Source organism: Ruditapes philippinarum, unplaced genomic scaffold, assembly GCF_026571515.1.
Source record: "Ruditapes philippinarum isolate M1 unplaced genomic scaffold, ASM2657151v2 ctg8989_1_1_1_1, whole genome shotgun sequence".
In the NCBI taxonomy this organism is placed as follows: domain Eukaryota; kingdom Metazoa; phylum Mollusca; class Bivalvia; order Venerida; family Veneridae; genus Ruditapes; species Ruditapes philippinarum.
In genome coordinates, this window is record NW_026851978.1 from 1 (window position 1) to 21,867 (window position 21,867).

A 21,867-nucleotide genomic window follows, 5' to 3' on the forward strand; every position below is an offset into this window, starting at 1 on the left:
TGTGAACATTTGTTTTTTAAAAAAAACGAATATTAGTTGATGCTGTGTCCTTGAGTAAGGTAATCAGGTAATTCAGGTTTCTAGAGGGTATCAGATGGTGATAGTTGACCCTCACAAGATTGTGTTCGATTTTGTAGCGATGAGAAATAGAGCTGGTGTTGCACCTGTGGTCTAGAGTTTGTCAATTAAGAGTTTTTAACATCTTTTATACACTACTGGTGTAATTATAGTCATTAAGTTCAAATGTCTGGCAGCTGAAGTTTTTAACTTTTTCTTATTTGTTAACCAGATTTTTTTTTTTTTGCCAATGATGCCAAACCTTTGGAACGGTATTCCTAACTGGGGTCTTAAATATAAGTTTTATAGGCAGTTTCTTTGACCTTTTTGGTGGAAGTTTTGACATTTCTTTTTATAAAAAGAGTGAATTATTTACTTTTGCTGTAATATTATAAATTAATATTGGTAAGCCCAAGAATAGATCTTAAACTTACGCCGAATTAGTTTGGCCAGCTTCGCGTGGATATTAGTTTGTGTGACCCACCAATACTTGACTGTTGGCTTACTGACAAAATCTGAAACAACTGAACTTCCATCCCGGCAAAAAACGACCTGATGATTTGCATCAGTTTAGCAGTAAAAATGTAATAATATTTTTAATGGACTTGTCCATCTTACAATCTGGACATGATTAATATTGGCCAACACCGTAGTGATAGGACTAACATTTAGTGGTGTCTTCTCTGATTTTTCGGGTAACGGGACGGTATGGAAAATAGACGCAAATATAATTGGAAATCATAACATTTATCTTTTATCATAACACCGTATTGACAGCTCGGCAACTTTACGGAAAGAAACTGTTTTTTCATTGCGTTATCATGAAATTTATATTTGGATATGTTTTAAAAATATGTTAACAACGGAATTACAATACACATCTAATCCACCAATCAGGTATGTATGAAATAATTTCATGAAGTTGCCATTTGTTGTTTCCAATACCCCCACATGAATGACAGACTATTCTCTCCCTTACCAGTTCCTCTCCCTGACGGTTCTCTCCCAAACCGTTTCCTCCCCTGACGGTTCTCTCCCAAATTTGAAATATGCAGACAGTTCTCCCCCAATTTTTATTTGTAAGTTATCATTTTAGTTTTGACTTAATCTCATAATATTTCTTGAAGATTTTAAAAGAATGTATTTGATATTAAGTAAAAAAGTGTGTAATTGATTAAGGAAAATGTTTGTAACTTTAAACACCTTTTAAGATAATTTTTTAATCCTATTAAACCTTCATTGTGAGAGGTTTAAGATTATGGACAGTGACTGATATACATACAGCTGTCATTAATGTTAAGGTCTACGGCTATTCATATTTGTTAAATAGCGAATAAGGTGGTAAACAAGTATGTATTATAGAAAAGTAAATAAGCAACAACTGCTGGTATGCAATCACATAAATGAAATGAAAATAAATTCACATTTACTTTTATATACAAATTTGATTAAAGAACATGTAGTCATTGACATGAAACAATATATATTACCAAATAACTAATTTAAATATTTGTTTATCAACACCTTTTCACAGTTATTTAAATCATTAGATTACACCTTGATTTTGAATAATGAATTAATAAACACCTTAATTATCTCTGACAGCAAACTTAATGCACATGTGTATTGAACTCCTTTCTTCATTATACAAAAGTATGAAATTTAGCAATTAAAATTTATAAATCATGTTTTTTCCTTATAATTTTTTTTCTAATTTATTAAAAAAAAAAAACAAAAAAAAACCTCACCCAAATACACGGATTTTATATTTATATATAAATCCGTGCCCAATAATAAATACACATGTATTGATCAAGTAAAATTAAACACATTATTAAAAATATATGTTAGATCTAATAAAAAAATCAGAAATAATATACTACTAATATGCTACAAATATTTTTTTTATCTAATCTAATATCAAATTTAATTCATAAAACATGCCCATGTATTGAACATATAGGTACTCAAAATAAAAAAAAATTGTTCTCTTATTTATATCAATTATAATATAATAATTTGATAATAAACTTATCCATTTTTTAAACATCTAAATACTTAATAGTATTAATAAAAATAAAGATGGGGAGGAACTGTCTGCTAATTTGCAAATATGCAGACGGTTCTCCCCCAAAATAGGGAGAGAACCGTCAGGGAGGAAACGTCAGGGGAGGAACTGGTAAGGGAGAGAATAGTCTGACTACCCCCCCACATCCCCACAAAAAATAAAACATAAACAAAAAATCTGATTTATCGTGAGGTAACAGTTGCTAGATTCTAATATAAAAAAAGGCAAAACCTCAAAGCGAGCTCGATTTACTTTTATTACGGTGAAAATAGTGTAAAATGATCGTTTATTTTTATTTTACATTTTCCGTTTTAAAATTGTCATTCGGTATTTTATACACTGCTTCCGTTTATTCTGGTTCCCTGTCCTATTATGCTTCCCATATAAATGCGCAGGACACCAGTCTAACCTTCCGTTTTCAAACAGAATACCTCGGCTTTTATCGTTATCTTGTAATTTGAAAAGTTGCGATGTGTCAAATCAGTATTTCGGACGAAAGTTTGCAAAACCATCACTATCTAGCAGGTAATCGCGATACTGTAAAGCTCGCTTTGCGTGCAGGCCCTTTGGGCCAGCTCTTTGAGCTCGCTATGAATAACGCAAAGCCTCAAATCGAGTTCTTTGTAAGAAATTACAGTTCTAATACAAACATATTTAATATGAAATTAGGCAAAGCCTAATGTGAAAAAGGGAATCAGGGTCAGCTCAGCCCTAAAACGTACTCAGCTCAGCCCTTTTCCAACTCGGCACGGGTCAACTCCGCCAACTTTTCAGTTGTATATATTAATATATTGCTTTGTTTTATCACTCAATTAATATTGTCGAATGATTAATATATGGACTTATTTACAAACATGGAAAGATGTTTTCTTAAATTATTAACATACGCTATTATTACCAACCACGTGTATGTTCAGGGAAGGGTACAGATTAATCAGGTGATAATTATATGTTTGACGCAATTATTCAAATTTGATAAATAACCACCTGCAACAAATTAGAAGCTTATGATAATAAATAAAAACGCTTTTTATTTCATATTTTATTGAATATTCTAACACGACTCGCATTTTTTTTAATATAGAAGAACCGAAAGTGTGTGTTATTATGCAATAAAATCACTGTTGGCATTCTATATTTAGATTATGTGACATAATCATTATACATGTGACATAACCACTAAAAAATCTGACGTGCTAAAATAAGTATGGAAACAAATCAGGGGCAATTTTGCTTAATATCAGGTACGGCAGCATTTACTTGTTGATGTTGTGTTAGAATCAAAATAATATATCCAAATCAGTGATTTTATCACTTGATAACATCACTGTCGTTCGGATGCGCATCATTATATCACTCGGGCTAAGCCCTCATGATATAATTCCTCGCATCCTAACTCCAAACAGTGGTGTTATTGAGTGATAAAATCACTGTTTGGGATATATTATCTCTTAATTAACAAACAAAGAGCATCAAAGGAAACACATTTGTAGTATATCAATTTTTAACGAATCTGCAAGAAAAACATAAGGAATTTCTTCTAAATACACTTTAATTCTGCAGAAGTACAAGTAATAGAAAGAGCATCGAAACACGAGGCTATCTGATTTGTACGAGGGGGCATAGCAGGGCTTCCACTAGGAATTTTTTTTAGGAAGTCAGGACTTCCTTTCAAGGAATTTTGGAAGTCATGAGGAAAATTTCTGGAAGTCAGTTGTTCTTTCGTGTTTCAATGTTTGATTTATAGTATGGGATGATACCGGTAACAGCAATTATTTTAAGTATTAAGTTCAAGGTACCTTCACATGATTGATGGGTAAATAACTAGGAACATTTCCCTGAAAAGGACTGTATTGTTGTTATTTAAGGACAGCAGTAACCATGTAGAACCTTTCAGTGATATCATTCAAACATTTGCTAATTGGTATAACTGTGTATTAACAAAAAAAAAATTCCAAAAATAAGAACTTTATTCTTTATCAATCATGGTACAAGTACATATAAACATAGCATACAACTTACAAATTTAACAATCATAAATGAGAAGTACTACATGATCAAACATTTTTCAAACATTATAGTAAATGCATAACATAATGTTGTCTTAAGTGAATTTAAGGGTATGAATATATTAATAACAGAAAAATTATCAATACATGCACAGTATCATTTTCAATAATAAGAAAAATGCAGAGTACAAAAAATGTACCATCATTTTCTTTGTCTATTTTACAGAAATATGTACAGGCACAATAAAAAATCTTACTTGATTTATATTCTAGCTTATATTGTTAAAATAAATATTAATAAATAGTATAATTTGGTGATATTTGATAAATAATATTTACAAAAAAAGGACAGGCAAAGATAAAAAATAGTCAACAATCCATACTAAGTAAACCTATCTTATTAAATATTTTTTATTATATAGTATATTTAATTGATTACTTTGATATTGCCATTTGATTGGAATGAACTTAAAAAATCAATGAGGATACTTCTAAAAGATATTTACAAAATAGCATAGCCCCCGAGTATAAATCCGATTGCCGAGTGTTTTGATGTTCTTTCTCTTTTGTATCATAGTCAAACATAAAATCACGTTCCCTGATGCAACAATATGAAACCCCACAAAAAAGTTACCAATAAACGAGCATCTGAATATGACATTTCCATCGCTATCCATTTCTCTGTCGTCACCATATGTAAACCCTGGACAAAATGAACCAATCAATGGGCATGCTCTAGAGTGCGGGTAACTAATACCTGCACTCCAGTTAACGCACTGTGCATGTATATGTATACGATTTAACTCTGTCACATTTTCAACAGAAAGGTCCCCAACTATGATACAATGTACAATTATATAATAATAAACCAGATATCTCTTATTTTGTCATTGAATTTGTCATTTTTTTGGCCTTGACAACATGCAAATAATCGAAAAAAAAGTTAAAATATTTAATGTGTTTTTTTTAAAGAGGGTCGAGTTGACCCGTGCAGAATAGACCTATGCCGAGTTGGTATAGGGCAGAGTTGACTCTTTACATGAAAAAGGCTTAGCCTCAAAGCAAGCTCCTTTTACCGTGAAATAGTATAAAATAATCATTCATTTTAATTTTACATTTTCAGTTTTAAAAGTGTCATTCGGTATTTTATACACTGCTTCTATTTGTTCTCGTTCCCTGTTCTATTATGGTTCCTATAAAAGTGCGCAGGACACCAGAGTATGCATCCTGTTTCAATCAGACTGCCTCAGCTTTTATCGTTGTCTTGTAAATCGAAAATTTGCGATGTGTCAATTTCGCGCTTTAGACAGAAGTTTTTAAAACCATCACTATCTAGCAGGTACTCGCATTACTCTAAAGCTCGCTTTGCGAAAAGGCCCTTTGGGCCAGCTGTTCAAGCTCACTATGGGGATGTCTGCAGAGTAATCGTTCATTTTCGCGTTTTAAATGTCATTCGGTATTTCATGCACTGCTCCCATTTTCACTCGGAACATTGCACGATTATTATTAATCTGAAAAGTTGTGATTGTTTTGTTATCGGATTATCCCACCAATTATCATGGAGTTACAATGAAAATGTCTGCGCCCAACTGGAACTGACTCTGAAAATTTCATTGATAGATTATAGAACTCTATATATTCTTTAATTGTTTTTCATTTGATTTTCTTTTAAATATACACCTGTAGTCTATAGCTGGGCAAGCCAAAGCACTGGCCCGCTTTGCGGTCCCGGCCTTTGGCTTCCCCATATCAAATCTATTTTGGAGGCTGCACACTTAACTACGTACAAGTACACCTTTACAGTAATGATTACATTATACTCGGTACTGTACAGTACACTTTACGTCCCACAATTCACTAAACTCTACCAAACACTATTTTTACTATTTTTACTTTCAAAATACGCCCATTTCATGTTTTATAATTTCGATATCTAAATTGAATCCAGCAGTCTGATAACATAAATTTATTCACTTAAAATCCAATTTTGGGACTAATAATTGCATTTCGCAATAAATAAATTTATTTTAAGATTTTTTTCTACCACAAAAAAATGCGTCCACGATGAAAAGACTTATTTCCCCTGCAATCGTAAAAAAAACAGTTGCACTGCATCTATTAATAAAATCATCTGTTTATTAAATGTTCTGCTTTTTGTCTGAGTTTCTGTTTCAAATAATGTAAAATAAATTAAAGTTACTTTTAAGTACACACTACACATAAATTCGCAGTCATACATTACAGTGTGTAAGCATGTCACAAAAGTGAAAACAAATACTTTAGCGTTATATTTCAAAAGGACTTGACATCAATTTAAATAAATATTGGTTTAAACATATTTAAGCTGGATTGCGAAACAAGTTCTTGCAACTTATATTAATCACTTTCGAGTCCACTTCCTGGAACCAACCAGTACTCGGGTGTCATATAGAGAAACATGGTCATGACTCGAGTAGGGCTCGAACCCATGATCTCTGGGTTGAGAGGCAGACACCTTAACCACTAGGCCACTGCTCCCCCTTAAATAAATATTGAATTTGAGTTTCTCTCCGTTTCATATTGATAAGTTCTAACTTCTTACTCCTCAATTAAAATATAACATGTAGTTGTACAGCATACTTTATAACAAAAAATAAAATGGTAATACCTATAGTAAATTAAAAGAAATAAATAGGTAAAATACATGTAGGCACTCAGATTGCCTAAATTCTATAGTGCTCTCATAAATATACATTATATAATTATGCAAAACACTCTAATATTGTTAAAAAGTAAAATCATATCCCACAATAAAACATATGAAATATATTGTTGCAATTGATTAGAAACATCTAAATATAAACACTTAAATATTTGTTATTCACACACAAGTCAGTGTTTATTTATGGAAGTTCCCGAACTTTATTTTAACCACCAATTTAATAAATATGTTAACAGCAAAAGCTATGATATTCCATTTTTTAAGACATGTTAAATAACTTTAATTTAGCTATCTCTGCAGTTTTAAATTACTACAATGTACCACTCTTGTTTATTTCAAACACCAATATCAGACCAGTAACTTGTCAACAACAAATGTTTAATGTCTACTTTTTAATTTTATATAAAACGCCATACAAATATTTTGTCTTTGGTACAGTTTTCTTAATAATGATGTCTACAACAAAAAAATATCTGGCCCAATTACATATACCACAGTGTACATTGAATCTACATATACAGTATGCTTGTCCTGAATCAATTTTATTCTGTGAGAGAGAAAGTCGACAATTTTGTGTAGAAAATTAATGTAAATGCAAATGTCATAGCTGTAATTCAAATGTAATAATCTATACAAATTATTTTATACATGCAGACCATGTGTTACTGTAAATGGTAGAGTTACAACAATGTAGATTTATATTGTAAGTTTATATTGTCGAAGATAATTTCCAAAAACCATTTGCTAAATGCAACTTTGTGGTTACAGAATTAGTTCTGTACTTAATTACATGTATATGTTTCCCTTTTTATGCCTGGAAAACATAGGGACAAGGTAGGGATCAAATAGATTTGCCGTTGTTTGTCTGGAATGGAATGTTGGGGCATAATTCTGTGTTGTATGGACACATTTTAAGTTCATACTTATATTTTTTTTTAATACATACATTTGTAAATTAATTAAACAGTATTATGCTTACAAAAACTATAAGCTTATTCAAATCACCCAGTTATTTTTAAAGGCCCATTTACTTATGTTTAGACAAAAAATATTGCTCCTGTTATTTTCAAATCATCATTTTGCGTAACAATTTCCAAAAAGTAAACGCATTAACTATATACTGTATGTATAGTTCAGCCATCTTTTGCTTTGTTTGCATTTTGGCAATAAGTACAATTATACAATATGGTGAATTAGTATTTTGTATGGAAGTCAAAATACCTCTTTCTTTACATTTTGCTTCCTTTATTCAATATATATGCAACTCTATTTTATATTTTGGGTATAAATAGGGATCTTACATGTATATAATTATCCTAATTGCATAATCACAATAATTATTATAATGATAAATCATTTTAAAACTTAAAATTAGCTTTAAGGGATTCCTGTTTTAGAGGAACGATTAAAAAGATTTATTTTTTAAAGCATGAATTTAAAAAAGAAATGGCTGACCAAATCCATAAAAGTTTAATCAGCCAAATGTACAAGTTGTATTTTGAAATTTAAATTTGAGAAAAATAATGGTCAAAGAAAAATAGATACTCAGGAATTGAAGGTAGAGAAATTGAGGATTTTTTGATGATTAATTTTTTTCAGTTGCCATTTCATTGATATAATTATAAAAATGTATTATGTTGTAAAAATTATTTTGATAAATTGTAAATTTGGCCTCACTTTAATATCTGTCTGTAAATTAGTACAATAGCATAGTGTACCATTATTTTCTCCTATTTGTACGTTATATTTTAACAATAGAGTTTAAATTGTCATATAAATATTTGTTTTATTTGGCCAACAAAAGAAAAATATTTAAAAACTGCACAAAAATTTGTTATAAACTATGCAAAAAAAGGTTTAGCATAATCATACTTTATCTGAAATGAAAACATTAACATACATGCACATGTATGATAATATAATACCTGAACCAAATACTTAATGATTGTTTTGCAAATGCATTTTTAAAGGTTTGACCATGCACCCTAATGACTGTTTTTAAAGTTCTGTCAGAAGTATATTGGTTGGTCTTGTAAATTATTTAATACTTTAACTGCATAGTTTTGATTTAATTATACTTTGAAAATATCAGATACCATGTGCCATAAGATATATTTGTATTTACTTTCACTTATCAAAAATAAAAATAGAAAAGGGCATTTCAGTTTTTAATTATTTTTTTTTAAAAATACAAGATTCTATGATTAGATTATTCAAATGATATATTATTACATCATGTTTATGTTGTATATTAGATAAAGGCCATTTCATTTATGCTAGGAGTCATGTTGTCCCCAGGCTTACTGATATAACCAAACAAAAAACACTTAAAACAGTTGGCAATATTTGATAATTAACTGGTTAAGTGTTTTTCAGTTGTAAGTTGGCACTGGATATAATTACTTATGTATGTCTTTCTCTTAATAAAAAAAAAAAAAAAAAAAACTCATTGAAAATTCATATTTATACGCAATACTGTGTAAGTGGTTAATTTTGCAACATGGAAATATTTGCAAATTTTGCAAATTGATACTATATGCAAATATTTGATTGCGCAAAAATTATTTCATTTTAGGCAAACTTTCTTCCATCATTTGAAAACATGTTTTCATACAGCATCTTACAATTGTATAAGTTTGACTGTTCCGGTACTGAGATTAATTTTCCTCATTGCTTGTTAAATGTTTACATGTAAGTTTGGTTTTAAAAAATCACAAATGTTTCAATGAAACAATAATGTGTTAATAACACAATATTTTATTCATATAACAAAAAAATGTTTCAAGATATGACAAAAAATGTGTGATCTGCCTCAGGTCCTTTATCAAACTAACAATGTATATTTCAAACAATTATATAAATGATAAAAGTATTAAAAAACTGGATAGAACAATTACAATAAAGGCATAATCTTAACATATACCTGCTTAATTAATGATATCACAAAAACAATATTTAATTCAAGAAAATCATATTTTCACAAATATTTCTGCATGTAAAAAGTCTATTTTTTGACATTCGCTAAATTTTTGTTGATGCATAAAATATCCAATAATACAGTATGCTGCGGCATGGCTGAGTGGTTTAATACGTCTGACTAGCAACACGATCCCTGTCAGGGTTCCTTAAAACAAGAAACTTCAAAGTCATAATGTTCAGCACAAACTAGTTCCAGGATTGGATTCCAGAGTGTGTCTATAAGCTAATAGCTTCCTACATGTACATAGTCAAGTAAAACAAATTTTGTTTAAACTATGTAACAATATGTACTCTATATCTATACATAAAACTTGCTGACCTGTACTTTTATAGGATTAGGCCAGTCTGCACATCAGGAAAATGTAGCAAGCTGAGTTTAGTAAGCTATTAAGAAGATTTAAGTACGGTTAAGTAAGCTCATATTAAGTACAGTAAAGACAGCTAACAAGTAAAGTTTAGTGAACTAGCAAGTAGAGTTAAGTGATCTAGCAAGTAGAGTTTAGTGATCTAGCAAGTAGAGTTTAGTGAGCTAGCAAGTACAGTTAAGTAAGCTAGCAAGTAGAGGTAAGTGAGCTAGCAAGTAGTGTTAAGTGAGCTAGCATGTAGAGTTAAGTGAGATAGCAAGTAACTAGCAATTAGAGTTAAGTGAGCTAGCAAGTAGCTAGCAAGTAGAGTTAATTGAGCTAGCAAATAGAGTTAAGTGAGGTAGCAAGTAGAGTTAAGTTGTCTAGCAAGTAGAGTTAAGTGAGCTAGCAAGTAGAGTTTAGTGATCTAGCAAGTAGAGTTTAATGAGCTAGCAAGTAAAGTTAATTGAGCTAGCAAGTAGAGTTTAGTGAGCTAGCAAGTAGAATAAAGTAAGGTAGCAAGTGTTGTTTTTAATTACATGTACAACTGACAAAATAATGGAATTTCGGGGCATCATTGTTAATATGTATTAGCAGATAGACTTTATACAATGTAGAATTAAATTTTTATCGTTGTAAGTAGAATTTCTTGAATAAAAAAAATGTTTTTTATTTGTATATTTTCAGATAGTATTTATAGAATAAGAATGAATGGGGGAACTAGCAACATGAGCCGCCTGCTTGCCGATTATGCAGTACTCAACCAGGGCACAGATGATGAACTTGTAAAATATAATTATATAATAATAACTTCTTATCTTCAAGCTTTAATTAATTAGGGGAGATTTGAATTATTTTAGTCTTCATATTTTATATGAGTTGAATCTTTTATTGAAAAATAATGGTTTCAAAATAAAAAGTTTAATGTTCCTTAAAGCAGTGCGAAGTTGTAGAAACAAAACCCCTCCTATCTTTTAATACACATCATTTTCAAGTTTTGTATGGTTTATTGGGAGCACAAGCACCTGTTACTTTAGATCACTGTGTTAAGGGTCCACAAAATCTGATTTTAATTTACTTGTCCGTTTTTATTTGAAGCATTTCTTAATTTGTCCTCTGAAGCATTTTCCAAATTTGTCCGTATGAGATTACATGTATATAGTAAATTATAGGAAATTTCCACTTGTGCATACAGTCTGTGGGACAACCTGGGCAAAATGATTTTGCTGTCCCCGACTGTATGATTTAATTCAACTTGTAAATATCTTTTTGTGAAGACAAGGAAGTAGAGGTGCTTTCCCACTGTGAGTTTGTGTCATTTAAACATCATTTTAAGGACTGTCAAGACTGCTTTATTATATCATGAGGCTAACCTTTTGATTTTTGAGCCAAAATTCACCGTATGAATATAATTACCTTAGCTGTTTTAGGATTTGAAATCCAACCCGTCATGAAAATAGTTATACTCGAGCTTTTCTCATTCAAATAGAGTACAAATATGGTAAAATTATTTTTCATTTGCTGTGTAATAATTTATAACATATTATTAGATAATTATAAAAATTTGACAGGTTATATGGCCCTATGTACAGTAAATGTTTATTTGGATTTATGGCAAGGATATTGTATTGCTAAAGAAGCATTAAAATATGGCCATTTAACCTATCAAGAATCTTTGTAATAAATATGCATACATTGTAAATCAGCAAACTTCATGTATACAGGAAAAAAAAGAGAAATAATTCTTAAATTGACAATGTTTAAATATATGTCATGGATATCCAATAAATATTGATGTTACAAACATGCAGTATTATAAATTTACATAACAATATATGATCCGGGCCATGACAAAACCAACGTGCTGTGTTGGCGACCAGCATGGAACCAGACCAGCCTGCCCATCCGCGCAGTCTGATCAGGATCCATGCTGTTTGCTTACAAACCCTATAACAAGTAGAGAAACTGATAGCGAACAGCATGGATCCTGATCAGACTGCGCGGATGCGCAGGCTGGTCTGGATCCATGCTGGTCGCAAACCCACTATGTTGGTTTTGTCGTGACGCGGCTCATATATTTATTTTTCCCTCACAGATTTGTTACGGATATGAGGATAATAAAGTTAAGAAGTTTATCTTCCTGGTTCTGGTTGTTGTCACGTTTGGATTGATTCTGTTGTTATTGTACTGGAAACCTGAGCTCGAATGCTACCTCAAAAAATCTAAATGTGCTCTCTACAAGGCTGATACGGTGCTACTGGAGGTAAGTGGGGCGGGGTATGAGAAGCAGTTGACATCAACTTTTGGGTAAACTGTTGTGCACTAGTATTTCAGTTCGCAAGATTGCTACATAGATAGGTAACAAACAGATCTATGGAGCAATTGACAGTAATGAGAGGGTAAGACTATAAGAATCTTACACTGGCTACTGGTACAGACCGGAATATTTAGGTCAAGGGTATCTGTTTATGGCGGTAACAATGCTCTGCCGAGTTTCCGCTAAACAGTAACCCGAGAGCTAGATATTCCCGTCTGTACTGACAGCAGGTGTAGGTTTTTGATTCTTTTTCTTGCATATTACATATCAATTATTTTCAGAACAGATATTACGAAAACTGATATTCTCATTACGCACTTTTTTCTTAAAGTAGCATATGAACTTACAACTTCATTCATAACGGTAAAATGACGTCATTCTAAGAACGCAATTCATTCTTAAAAGGCGTGCGTCAATGACGTCATTTAAAGCATGCGACCTCTCTTACATAGGGGTGTAAGACAGGTTTTTCTAGCACCAGTGAAAACGGTAGATTGTCCTGTCTGATATGCAAGAATAAGTGGAATAATAGTACAGTACCCACCTAGATTTAAAGGATAGAAAATTTACTATCTTTTAGCAGGAACAGTCACATTTCATAAAAACTTTCCCCATACTTTTTGTCCCCAATAATATGAAAGTACATAATACAAATCACATTTTTCCCTGCCTAAATCAAAAAAATCGCTGAAATAAACTAAATTGAGGTAAACTGTGAAGTTTTGTTACATTAGACTTTGAAATTACAGTATCAGGTACCGTATTTGTTTATATAATTTAGCCAATTTATACCTATTATGATTATAGAATCAAAGTCAAACACTTTTTTCTTTTGAATACAAAACACTTTTTTCTATATATAAAAATCATCTGAGAGGTACATGATTATTATAAATTACATTAAAGAAAAAAAAACAGAAAAGAAAAAATGGCCGCCCTACAAGGGTTTGAACCTCAGTTTTATTGCCGTTGACAGTGTTCTAGCATATTTAAATACTCTTCAAAAGTGGAGGTAATGATTTAGGAGTTTGCTACCTTAAATCACAGCAGTTTATTGTTACAGTTGTTAAACATTGGCGTAGGAGACTTAGGAGCGTTTCTTTTATTCCTACAACAGTCAATATACCTCATGTATTTGTTTTTGTTTTATATTGACTAGAAATCGACATACTGTTGTTGTGTTGTGTATAAATGATTGAACATAAAAGAATTATGTAGGTGATATATAGATATAGGATATAAAGACAGGCCAACAGCTGTTACCTTACTGGAGTATATCCTTTGTCATTTGGGCTAAATACATAATATTATATGGTTCATGTTGTTAGACAACAAAAATATTTTGTTTCTTTACAACATAACTTTTTAGTTTTCTTTTTAGAAACAATGCAGTCAGTTAGTGGGTTTTACTCAATAATTTAAATGTAGTTATACATGTATTTTTTAAGTAAAAGCCAATGCCTTTTAAAGTCACAATTCTGGAAATTTAGCTTGGTAACTTAAGAAAAAAAAAAAAATTTAAACAGTCACTTTCTATAGATGATAAATTGTACACAGCACTAAGAGCCTCATTATAAGCACTTTAGTGACTGATCAGTCTGCCTGGAAACATTTAACAAGTATTGTCTTTATTTTTCAGGATCATTATCAACAAAAACATGTGTGTTCTATAAAAACTTTCAACCTTGAAGAAGAATTGTAAGTATTGAAACAGTATTATACAGCTGAGCCTATATTTTGACATGGTGCCATTAGTGTTACACAAATTCAAGATAATCTAAATTATAGCATTACAATATAAATATCATTATGTCAATGAAAAAGGTGATTCCTTTTTTTTACTGCAAAAAGTTCTTGATTTCAGTATGTGATAAATAGAATACTTATACAATGTCATGTATTTGTGTCATCAAATAAAATATAATTCTGATGGCCAGAGGCTTGTATAATATTTCTTTATTCGAATTGTTTAATAAATTGAATATATGGAAATTACTGTGCTTTATAGGATTTTGTACTCTTAGTGACTACAGTTACAGACAAAATTTATAATACATTTCCTCTTAGAAATGTTTATCTATCAGTTAAACTACAAGTTTCTCATGATTAACATAGATACAAGCATACACATATAATGGCATGAAAAAATACAATGACATGAGGCATACAATGTAGGCATAGGTTTTCATGAGACATATTTACATCATTTACAAGAATATATGAGCCGCGCCATGACAAAACCAACATACTGCGTTTGCGACTAGCATGAATCCAGACCAGTCTGTGCATCCGCACAGTCTAATCAGGATCCATGCTGTTTGCTATTAGTTTCTCTACTGTAATAGAGTTTGTAAGCGAACAGCATGGATCCTGATCAGACTGCGCAAATGCGCAGGCTGGTCTGGATCCATGCTGGTAGCAAAGGCATAATGTTGGTTTTGACATGGCGCAGCTCAATTGTCAGTTTTGAGTTAATTATTCAGTGGAACTTGCACATATTTATACCCCCAAAAACGAAGTTTGGGGGGGTATATAGGAGTCACCCGGTGGTCGGTCGGTCGGTTGGTCGGTCGGTCGGTCCAGACGTCCGTTGCATTTTCCTTGTCCGGAGCATAACTTGAAAACTAATGGTTGGAATTCAATATAACTACATACAATGGTCAAGCACATTGAGAGGAAGTGCAGTGCACAAGAACCATAACTCTTATCTTGACTAATTACAGAGTTATTGCCCTTTGTTACTTTTCCTTGTCCGGGGCATAACTTGAAAACTACTGGTTGGAATTCAAAACAACTTCATACAATTGTCAAACACAATAAGGGGAAGTGCAGTGCACAAGAACCATAACTCTATCTAAAGTAATTACAGAGTTATTGCCCTTTGTTGCTTTTCCATTGCTTTTTTTTTGTCCGTTGCATTTTCCTTGTCCGGAGCATAACTTGAAGACTAATGGTTGGAATTCAATATAACTACATACAATGGTCAAGCACATTGAGAGGAAGTGCAGTGCGTAAGAAACATAACTCTATCATGACTAATTACAGAGTTATTGCCCTTTGTTACTTTTCCTTGTCCGTGGCATAACTTAAAAACTACTGGTTGGAATTCACAACAACTTCATACAATTGTCAAACACAATAAGGGGAAGTGCAGTGCACAAGAACCATAACTCTATCTAAAGTAATTACAGAGTTATTGCCCTTTGTTACTTTTCCATTGCCTTCTTTTTTTTTGTCCAGACCATAACTTGAAGACTAATGGTTGGAATTCAGTATAACTACATACAATGGTCAAGCACATTGAGAGAAAGTGCAGTGCATGAGAACCATAACTCTATCTAAAGTAATTACAGAGTTATTGCCCTTTATTACTTTTCCATTGCTCTCTTTTGTCCGGACCATAACTTGAAGACTAATTGTTGCAATTCATTATAACTTCATACAATGGTCCAGCACATTGAGAGGAAGTGCAGTGCACAAGAACCATAACTTCATTTTGACTTATTACAGAGTTACTGCCCTTTGTTTCTTTTCCTTGTCCAGAGCATGACTTTAAAACTACTGGTTGGAATTCAAAACAACTTCATACAATGGCCAAGCACAATAAGGGGAAGTGCAGTGCACAAGAACCATAATCCATCTTGACTAATTACAGAGTTATTGCCCTTTGTTACTTTTCCATTGCTTTCTTTTGTCCGGACCATAACTTGAAGACTTATTGTTGGAATTCATTATAACTTCATACAATGGTCAAGCACATTGAGAGGAAGTGCAGTGCATAAGAACCATAACTCCATCTTGACTAATTACAGAGTTACTGCCCTTTGTTACTTTTCCTTGTCCAGAGCATGACTTGAAAACTACTGGTTGGAATTCAAAACAACTTCATACAATGGTCAAGCACAATAAGGGGAAGTGCAGTGCACAAGAACCATAACTCCATCTTGACTAATTACAGAGTTACTGCCCTTTGTTACTTTTCCTTGTCCAGAGCATAACTTGAAAACTACTGTTTGGAATTCAGTACAACTTCATACAGTTGTCAAGGACATTAAAAGGACGTGCAGTGCACAAGGGCCATAACTCCATTTTGACAAAATACAGAGTTACTGCCCTTTGATACTTTTCCTTGTCCGGAGCATAACTTAAAACGTACTGGTTGGAACTCAAAACAACTTCATACAATGGTCAAGCACAATAAGAGGAAGTGCAGTGCACAAGAACTATAACTCTATCTTTAGTATTTATAGAGTTATTGCCCTTTGTTCTTTTTCTTTGTCTTTCTGGACTTATTACAGAGTAATTCAATTAAACTTCATCAATGGCCAACCCCATTGAAAGGAAATGCAACATACATGAACCACAATTATCTTTAATTGCCCACAACCATAACTCTATGTTTCAATTCTATTACAAGGTATTCTGTTACTAGTTACATCCTCAATTCCGAAGCAGACTTGTGGGGGTTTTAATCACATTTAGTGATAGTTCTAGTTATTTTTCCCTTCAGGTCAGAGTTCAGTGATGCGTACAACAGGGATGAGAGTTCCCCAGAGAACCATACAGATGTGAATGATGTTGCTAGCCTTACTGTGCAACAGGTAGATTACTTTCATATCCCTGGTTATATAGAGAATATTTTTTATGCTCCCCGAAAAATTTCGGGGGAGCATATAGTCGGCGCCTTGTCCGTCTGTCCGTCTGTCCGTCCGTCCGTCCGTCCGTCTGTCCGTCCGTTGTCTTGTCCGGAGCATAACTTGAAAACCCTTGGAGATAATTTGTTGAAACTTCATACAGTGGTAGAGGGCATCGAGGGGGAGTGCAGTGTCAAAGAACCATAACTCTATTTTGCCCGGTTTTTGAATTATCTCCCCTTATAGAAAAATCTTGTCCGGGGCATAACTCTAAAACTATAAGAGATATCAACATGAAACTTTGTAGGTGAATAGATCTCAATGGGTAGATGTGCAGTGCATAAGAACAATAACTCTTTTCATCCTAATTTTGGAGTTATTGCCCTTTGTTAATTTTAATACTTTGAACTTTGTCCGGAACATAACTTGAAAACCCTTGGAGATAATTTGTTGAAACTTCATACAGTGGTTAGAGGGCATCGAGGGGAGTGCAGTGTCAAAGAACCATAACTCTATTTTGCCCGGTTTTTGAATTATCTCCCCTTATAGAAAAATCTTGTCCGGGGCATAACTCTAAAACTATAAGAGATATCAACATGAAACTTTGTAGGTGAATAGATCTCAATGGGTAGATGTGCAGTGCATAAGAACAATAACTCTTTTTGTCCTAATTTTGGAGTTATTGCCCTTTGTTTATTTTAATACTTTGAACTTGAACTTTGTCCGGAACATAACTTGAAAACCCTTGGAGATAATTTGTTGAAACTTCATACAGTGGTAGAGGGCATCAAGGGGGAATGCATTGTCAAAGAACCATAACTCTATTCTGCCTGGTTTTTGAATTATCTCCCCTTATAGAAAAATCTTGTCCGGGGCATAACTCTAAAACTATAAGAGATATCAACATGAAACATTGTAGGTAGATAAATCTCATTGAGTAGAGGTGCAATGCAAAAGAACCATAACTCTGTTAAGCCTCATTTTTGAATAATCTCCCCTTTTAGAAAAATCTTGTCCAGGACATAGCTGTAAAACTATAAGAGATATCAACATGAAACTTTGTAGGTAGATAAATCTCAATGGGTAGATGTGCAGTGCACAAGAGTCATAACTCTATCTAGCCTAATTCTGGAGTTATTGCCCTTTGTTTATTTTTACTTTTTGAATTGTCCAGGACATAACTCAGAAATCATAGAGATATCATCAAGAAACTGTGTAGGTTGATAGATCACATTGATTAGAAGTGCAGTGCAAAGAACTGTAACTCTGCCTTGCCTAATTTTGGAATTATTGCACTTTGAACTTTTTCCACGGACATAACTCTGAAACTGCAAGCGGTGTACTTTCCTGTGTCCAAAACCTATTCGGGGAGCATCACCCGGCTCAAACCGGGCTCTTGTTTAGTTCAGTGTAAGATCGGAATATATTTCACCGGGTGAGCACCAAAAGGTATATTTACTTACGAATTTTTGGTGTCCACGAGGTGAAATGTATTTTGATTTTACACTAAACTAAACAAATTTTCCTTTTATTATATATAAAGAAACATTTAAAAAGACATTTTAACCTAATACTAGATGAAAAGCACGCCAAATAATAATACAACATGACGTCATTTCACTGTTACAAAACAGTGAAAATATCAGTTTTATATTTCACTGATATATTTCTATTAAACACCGAAAAGCATGAAATAGATAATGTAAATGAACTGTTTATTTACCTGACAATTCTTAATTAAAGAATGGATAATTTAGTTGCATTTTTTGAAAGATAGAACTTCACTTTGATGCTTTTCATTAATTAAAATATTTATGCAGCAGTTATCCTGAACATGGCTGAAATGAGCAATACGGAGAACTATAGAGTAATGAGTAGTCACATTAGTACCCTTTTGTACTTGAATAATTTTTTTGTCCATACAAGGTGAACTTATTCCGATAAGTTTGATATGTCTTTAGTTATGAAGTTATAGAAATATTTGTAAATTAGTCAAATTGTGGATAATTTCTCAAAATATTTGTTGGTCAGTCTAAATTGTGAACAATTTCTCGAAATATTTGTAAATCAGTCTTGATTGTGAACAATTTTTTGAAATATTTGTAAATCAGTCTAAATTGTGAACAATTTCTCGAAATATTTGTAAATCAGTCTAAATTGTGAACAATTTCTCGAAATATTTGTAAATCAGTCTAAATTGTGAACAATTTCTCGAAATATTGTAAATCAGTCTAAATTGTGAACAATTTCTCGAAATATTTGTAAATCAGTCTAAATTGTGAACAATTTCTCAGAAATATTTGTAAATCAGTCTAAATTGTGAACAATTTCTCGAAATATTTGTAAATCAGTCTAAATTGTGAACAATTTCTCGAAATATTTGTAAATCAGTCTAAATTGTGAACAATTTCTCGAAATATTTGTAAATCAGTCTAAATTGTGAACAATTTCTCGAAATATTTGTAAATCAGTCTAAATTGTGAACAATTTCTCGAAATATTTGTAAATCAGTCTAAATTGTGAACAACGTCTCGAAATATTTGTAAATCAGTCTAAATTGTGAACAACGTCTCTTATTGTGGACAATTATGTATAATTTTTGTTGTTTACAAGAGTTTAACCTCAAGACATGATGCTTGTTTTGCTTTCAGCCTGATCCTATTATATGTTACTTTGACTTTCAACATGTAAGATACATCTGGAGTAAACATCTGAAGACTTATACCAGACTTCTGTAAGTATTTTATTTGTATTTCATAATGTAATTTCAAGGTGTATGAAAACTCTTCATAAAGGGAGATAATCTGGAGTAGACTGTTGATGTTCGGAGTTATTATCTGATGTGCAACAATAGTTTTCAAAAATAATTTGATTTTGGCAACACTAGTTTTCAGAAATAATTTGAATTTGGAAAGAGGCGTTCCTGGTCGAGTGGTTAAGGTCCTTGATTTCAAACCACTTGTGAAAGAAATAATGCATTGAGGGCCATTTTACTCTCAATTTTCTATACCAATGAAGCTGTCAAGTTGCCTTCATTGGTGTGATTTATAACAACAAATTGAAATATAGAAATTTGTATATGACTTTCACACTCATTTCTAGCCTAGAGTTCATGCATATATTCATTCCATCATGAAGTTTCTGCTATTCACCACAGAGTTTTGTTTTAATATGCTGTATATATTATCTAGATATACTGATTTGTTTACACAGGGACCTGTCTGCAAACACAAAATGTGGAGAGTTTCATGAGAAATATAAAGGTCTGAGTGTTTTACAGCAAGCTCACAGGTAAAATAACCACAGTTTTGTTTTCAAGGTCGTAAAAAAGTTTAAAGCCTTTAAAATAATTCGTGTATTGAGAATGCACCAGTCATGAAAATGTTCAGCACATATGGCTGATTCAATAAATATAACACAACTTTCTCTAATATTACCTCATATAAAATATAGGGATACAGTAAAATCTACTTATAGTGAACACGACTATAGCGAACTTCCAGTTATAAGAAACAACTATTTTTTGGGCCCGAAATTTTGCACTTATTTGATATAAATATATGCGGTTATATGTTCGCTATAAAATCTCCTGATACAAGGAACTAATTTGCTATATGCTTACAAAGAACTCCGGATATAAGGAACAGATTTTGAATCACCCAATGAGTTCGTTATAAGCTGATGTTACTGTTTATTTGTTAATGTTTTATAGAATGAAAAATATTCTGTAAAGGATAGTTATTATTGATAATTCAAATGAAAACACAAAGTCATCTGAATAGTTTTCAAAACAAATGATTCTGGCTTTTTTGATGTACAAATGATACACATTTATTTTGTATTTAATGTCTTTGAATTATGCTGCTCACTTACATGGTTTATTTACATGTATGTCATATATAATGATGTCATTAAACATCAATTTTAACAGATTTTCATGTTAAGCTCAGTTAACTTTATGCATGTGTACTAGAAATGTGTGATATACATTTGGTTTAAATGTAGGTTCTGTTTCTAATTTTTCCAGACGTGTTGTTTATGGTGAGAATTCTATAGATGTTGAAGTGAAATCTTATTGGAGGTTATTTATAGAAGAGGTATGATACTATAAATAGGTGTAAATTAGATTTCAGATCTTTTTGACTTGGTTCCTTCCAATAAACATTGATCGACTACTTAAAAAAATAAAAATAAACCTGTATTTTAAGAATTAACTAATTCCTTTTATAACCTTTTACTAACAACCCTTTATGTTAACAATTATAGTGTGCTTGGCACGGCCAGTTATGTGTCAATGTGCCATTAAATTCAAACAAACAAACAAACACACAAAAATAAAAATAAAACAAGTCATACATTGTACAAAAAGATTCAAATAATGCTAGTTTCTGTGACATTACTTTGATGTCATGAAAATGTTGTTTTTTACGCTTTCTACTTTTGATGTACATTGTTTCTTTCAATGTATAGAATGTCAACCACATTTTTGTATTTCACTCGGTTTTAGACAGTCTATTGTGAGTTATATTTCACTGGCATATTTGGTATCTCATTATTATATCAGCTAGAAAGACTTCTGACAGGTTATATGATCCTATATAAATGGTTGTTTTGAAATATAACCTTTACTGCTAGGTGATATAACCTGTTTATAACTCTCTATAAATGTAAATAGGAACGTATTAATCAAAACGCATTATCCAAATACCTCCTATTAATCGAAGTAAAATTTTTGTCCCAACTATACAATTATGACAG

General features: G+C 31.9%; 1 protein-coding gene across 1 annotated transcript in view; it reads left to right on the forward strand.

Annotated features, from left to right (window-relative positions):
- Positions 1–795: 795 nt before the first annotated feature.
- The window catches only part of LOC132744546 (polyamine-transporting ATPase 13A3-like), a 64,874-nt gene continuing 43,802 nt past the window's right edge, over positions 796–21,867 (forward strand). The window contains exons 1-8 of the mRNA XM_060733297.1: positions 796–954; positions 10,846–10,943; positions 12,254–12,421; positions 14,115–14,173; positions 16,986–17,076; positions 19,761–19,843; positions 20,323–20,400; positions 21,137–21,206. Coding sequence (XP_060589280.1) covers positions 10,866–10,943; positions 12,254–12,421; positions 14,115–14,173; positions 16,986–17,076; positions 19,761–19,843; positions 20,323–20,400; positions 21,137–21,206 — 627 coding nt within the window. The 5' untranslated portion in view covers positions 796–954; positions 10,846–10,865. The remainder of the gene's footprint in view (positions 955–10,845; positions 10,944–12,253; positions 12,422–14,114; positions 14,174–16,985; positions 17,077–19,760; positions 19,844–20,322; positions 20,401–21,136; positions 21,207–21,867) is intronic.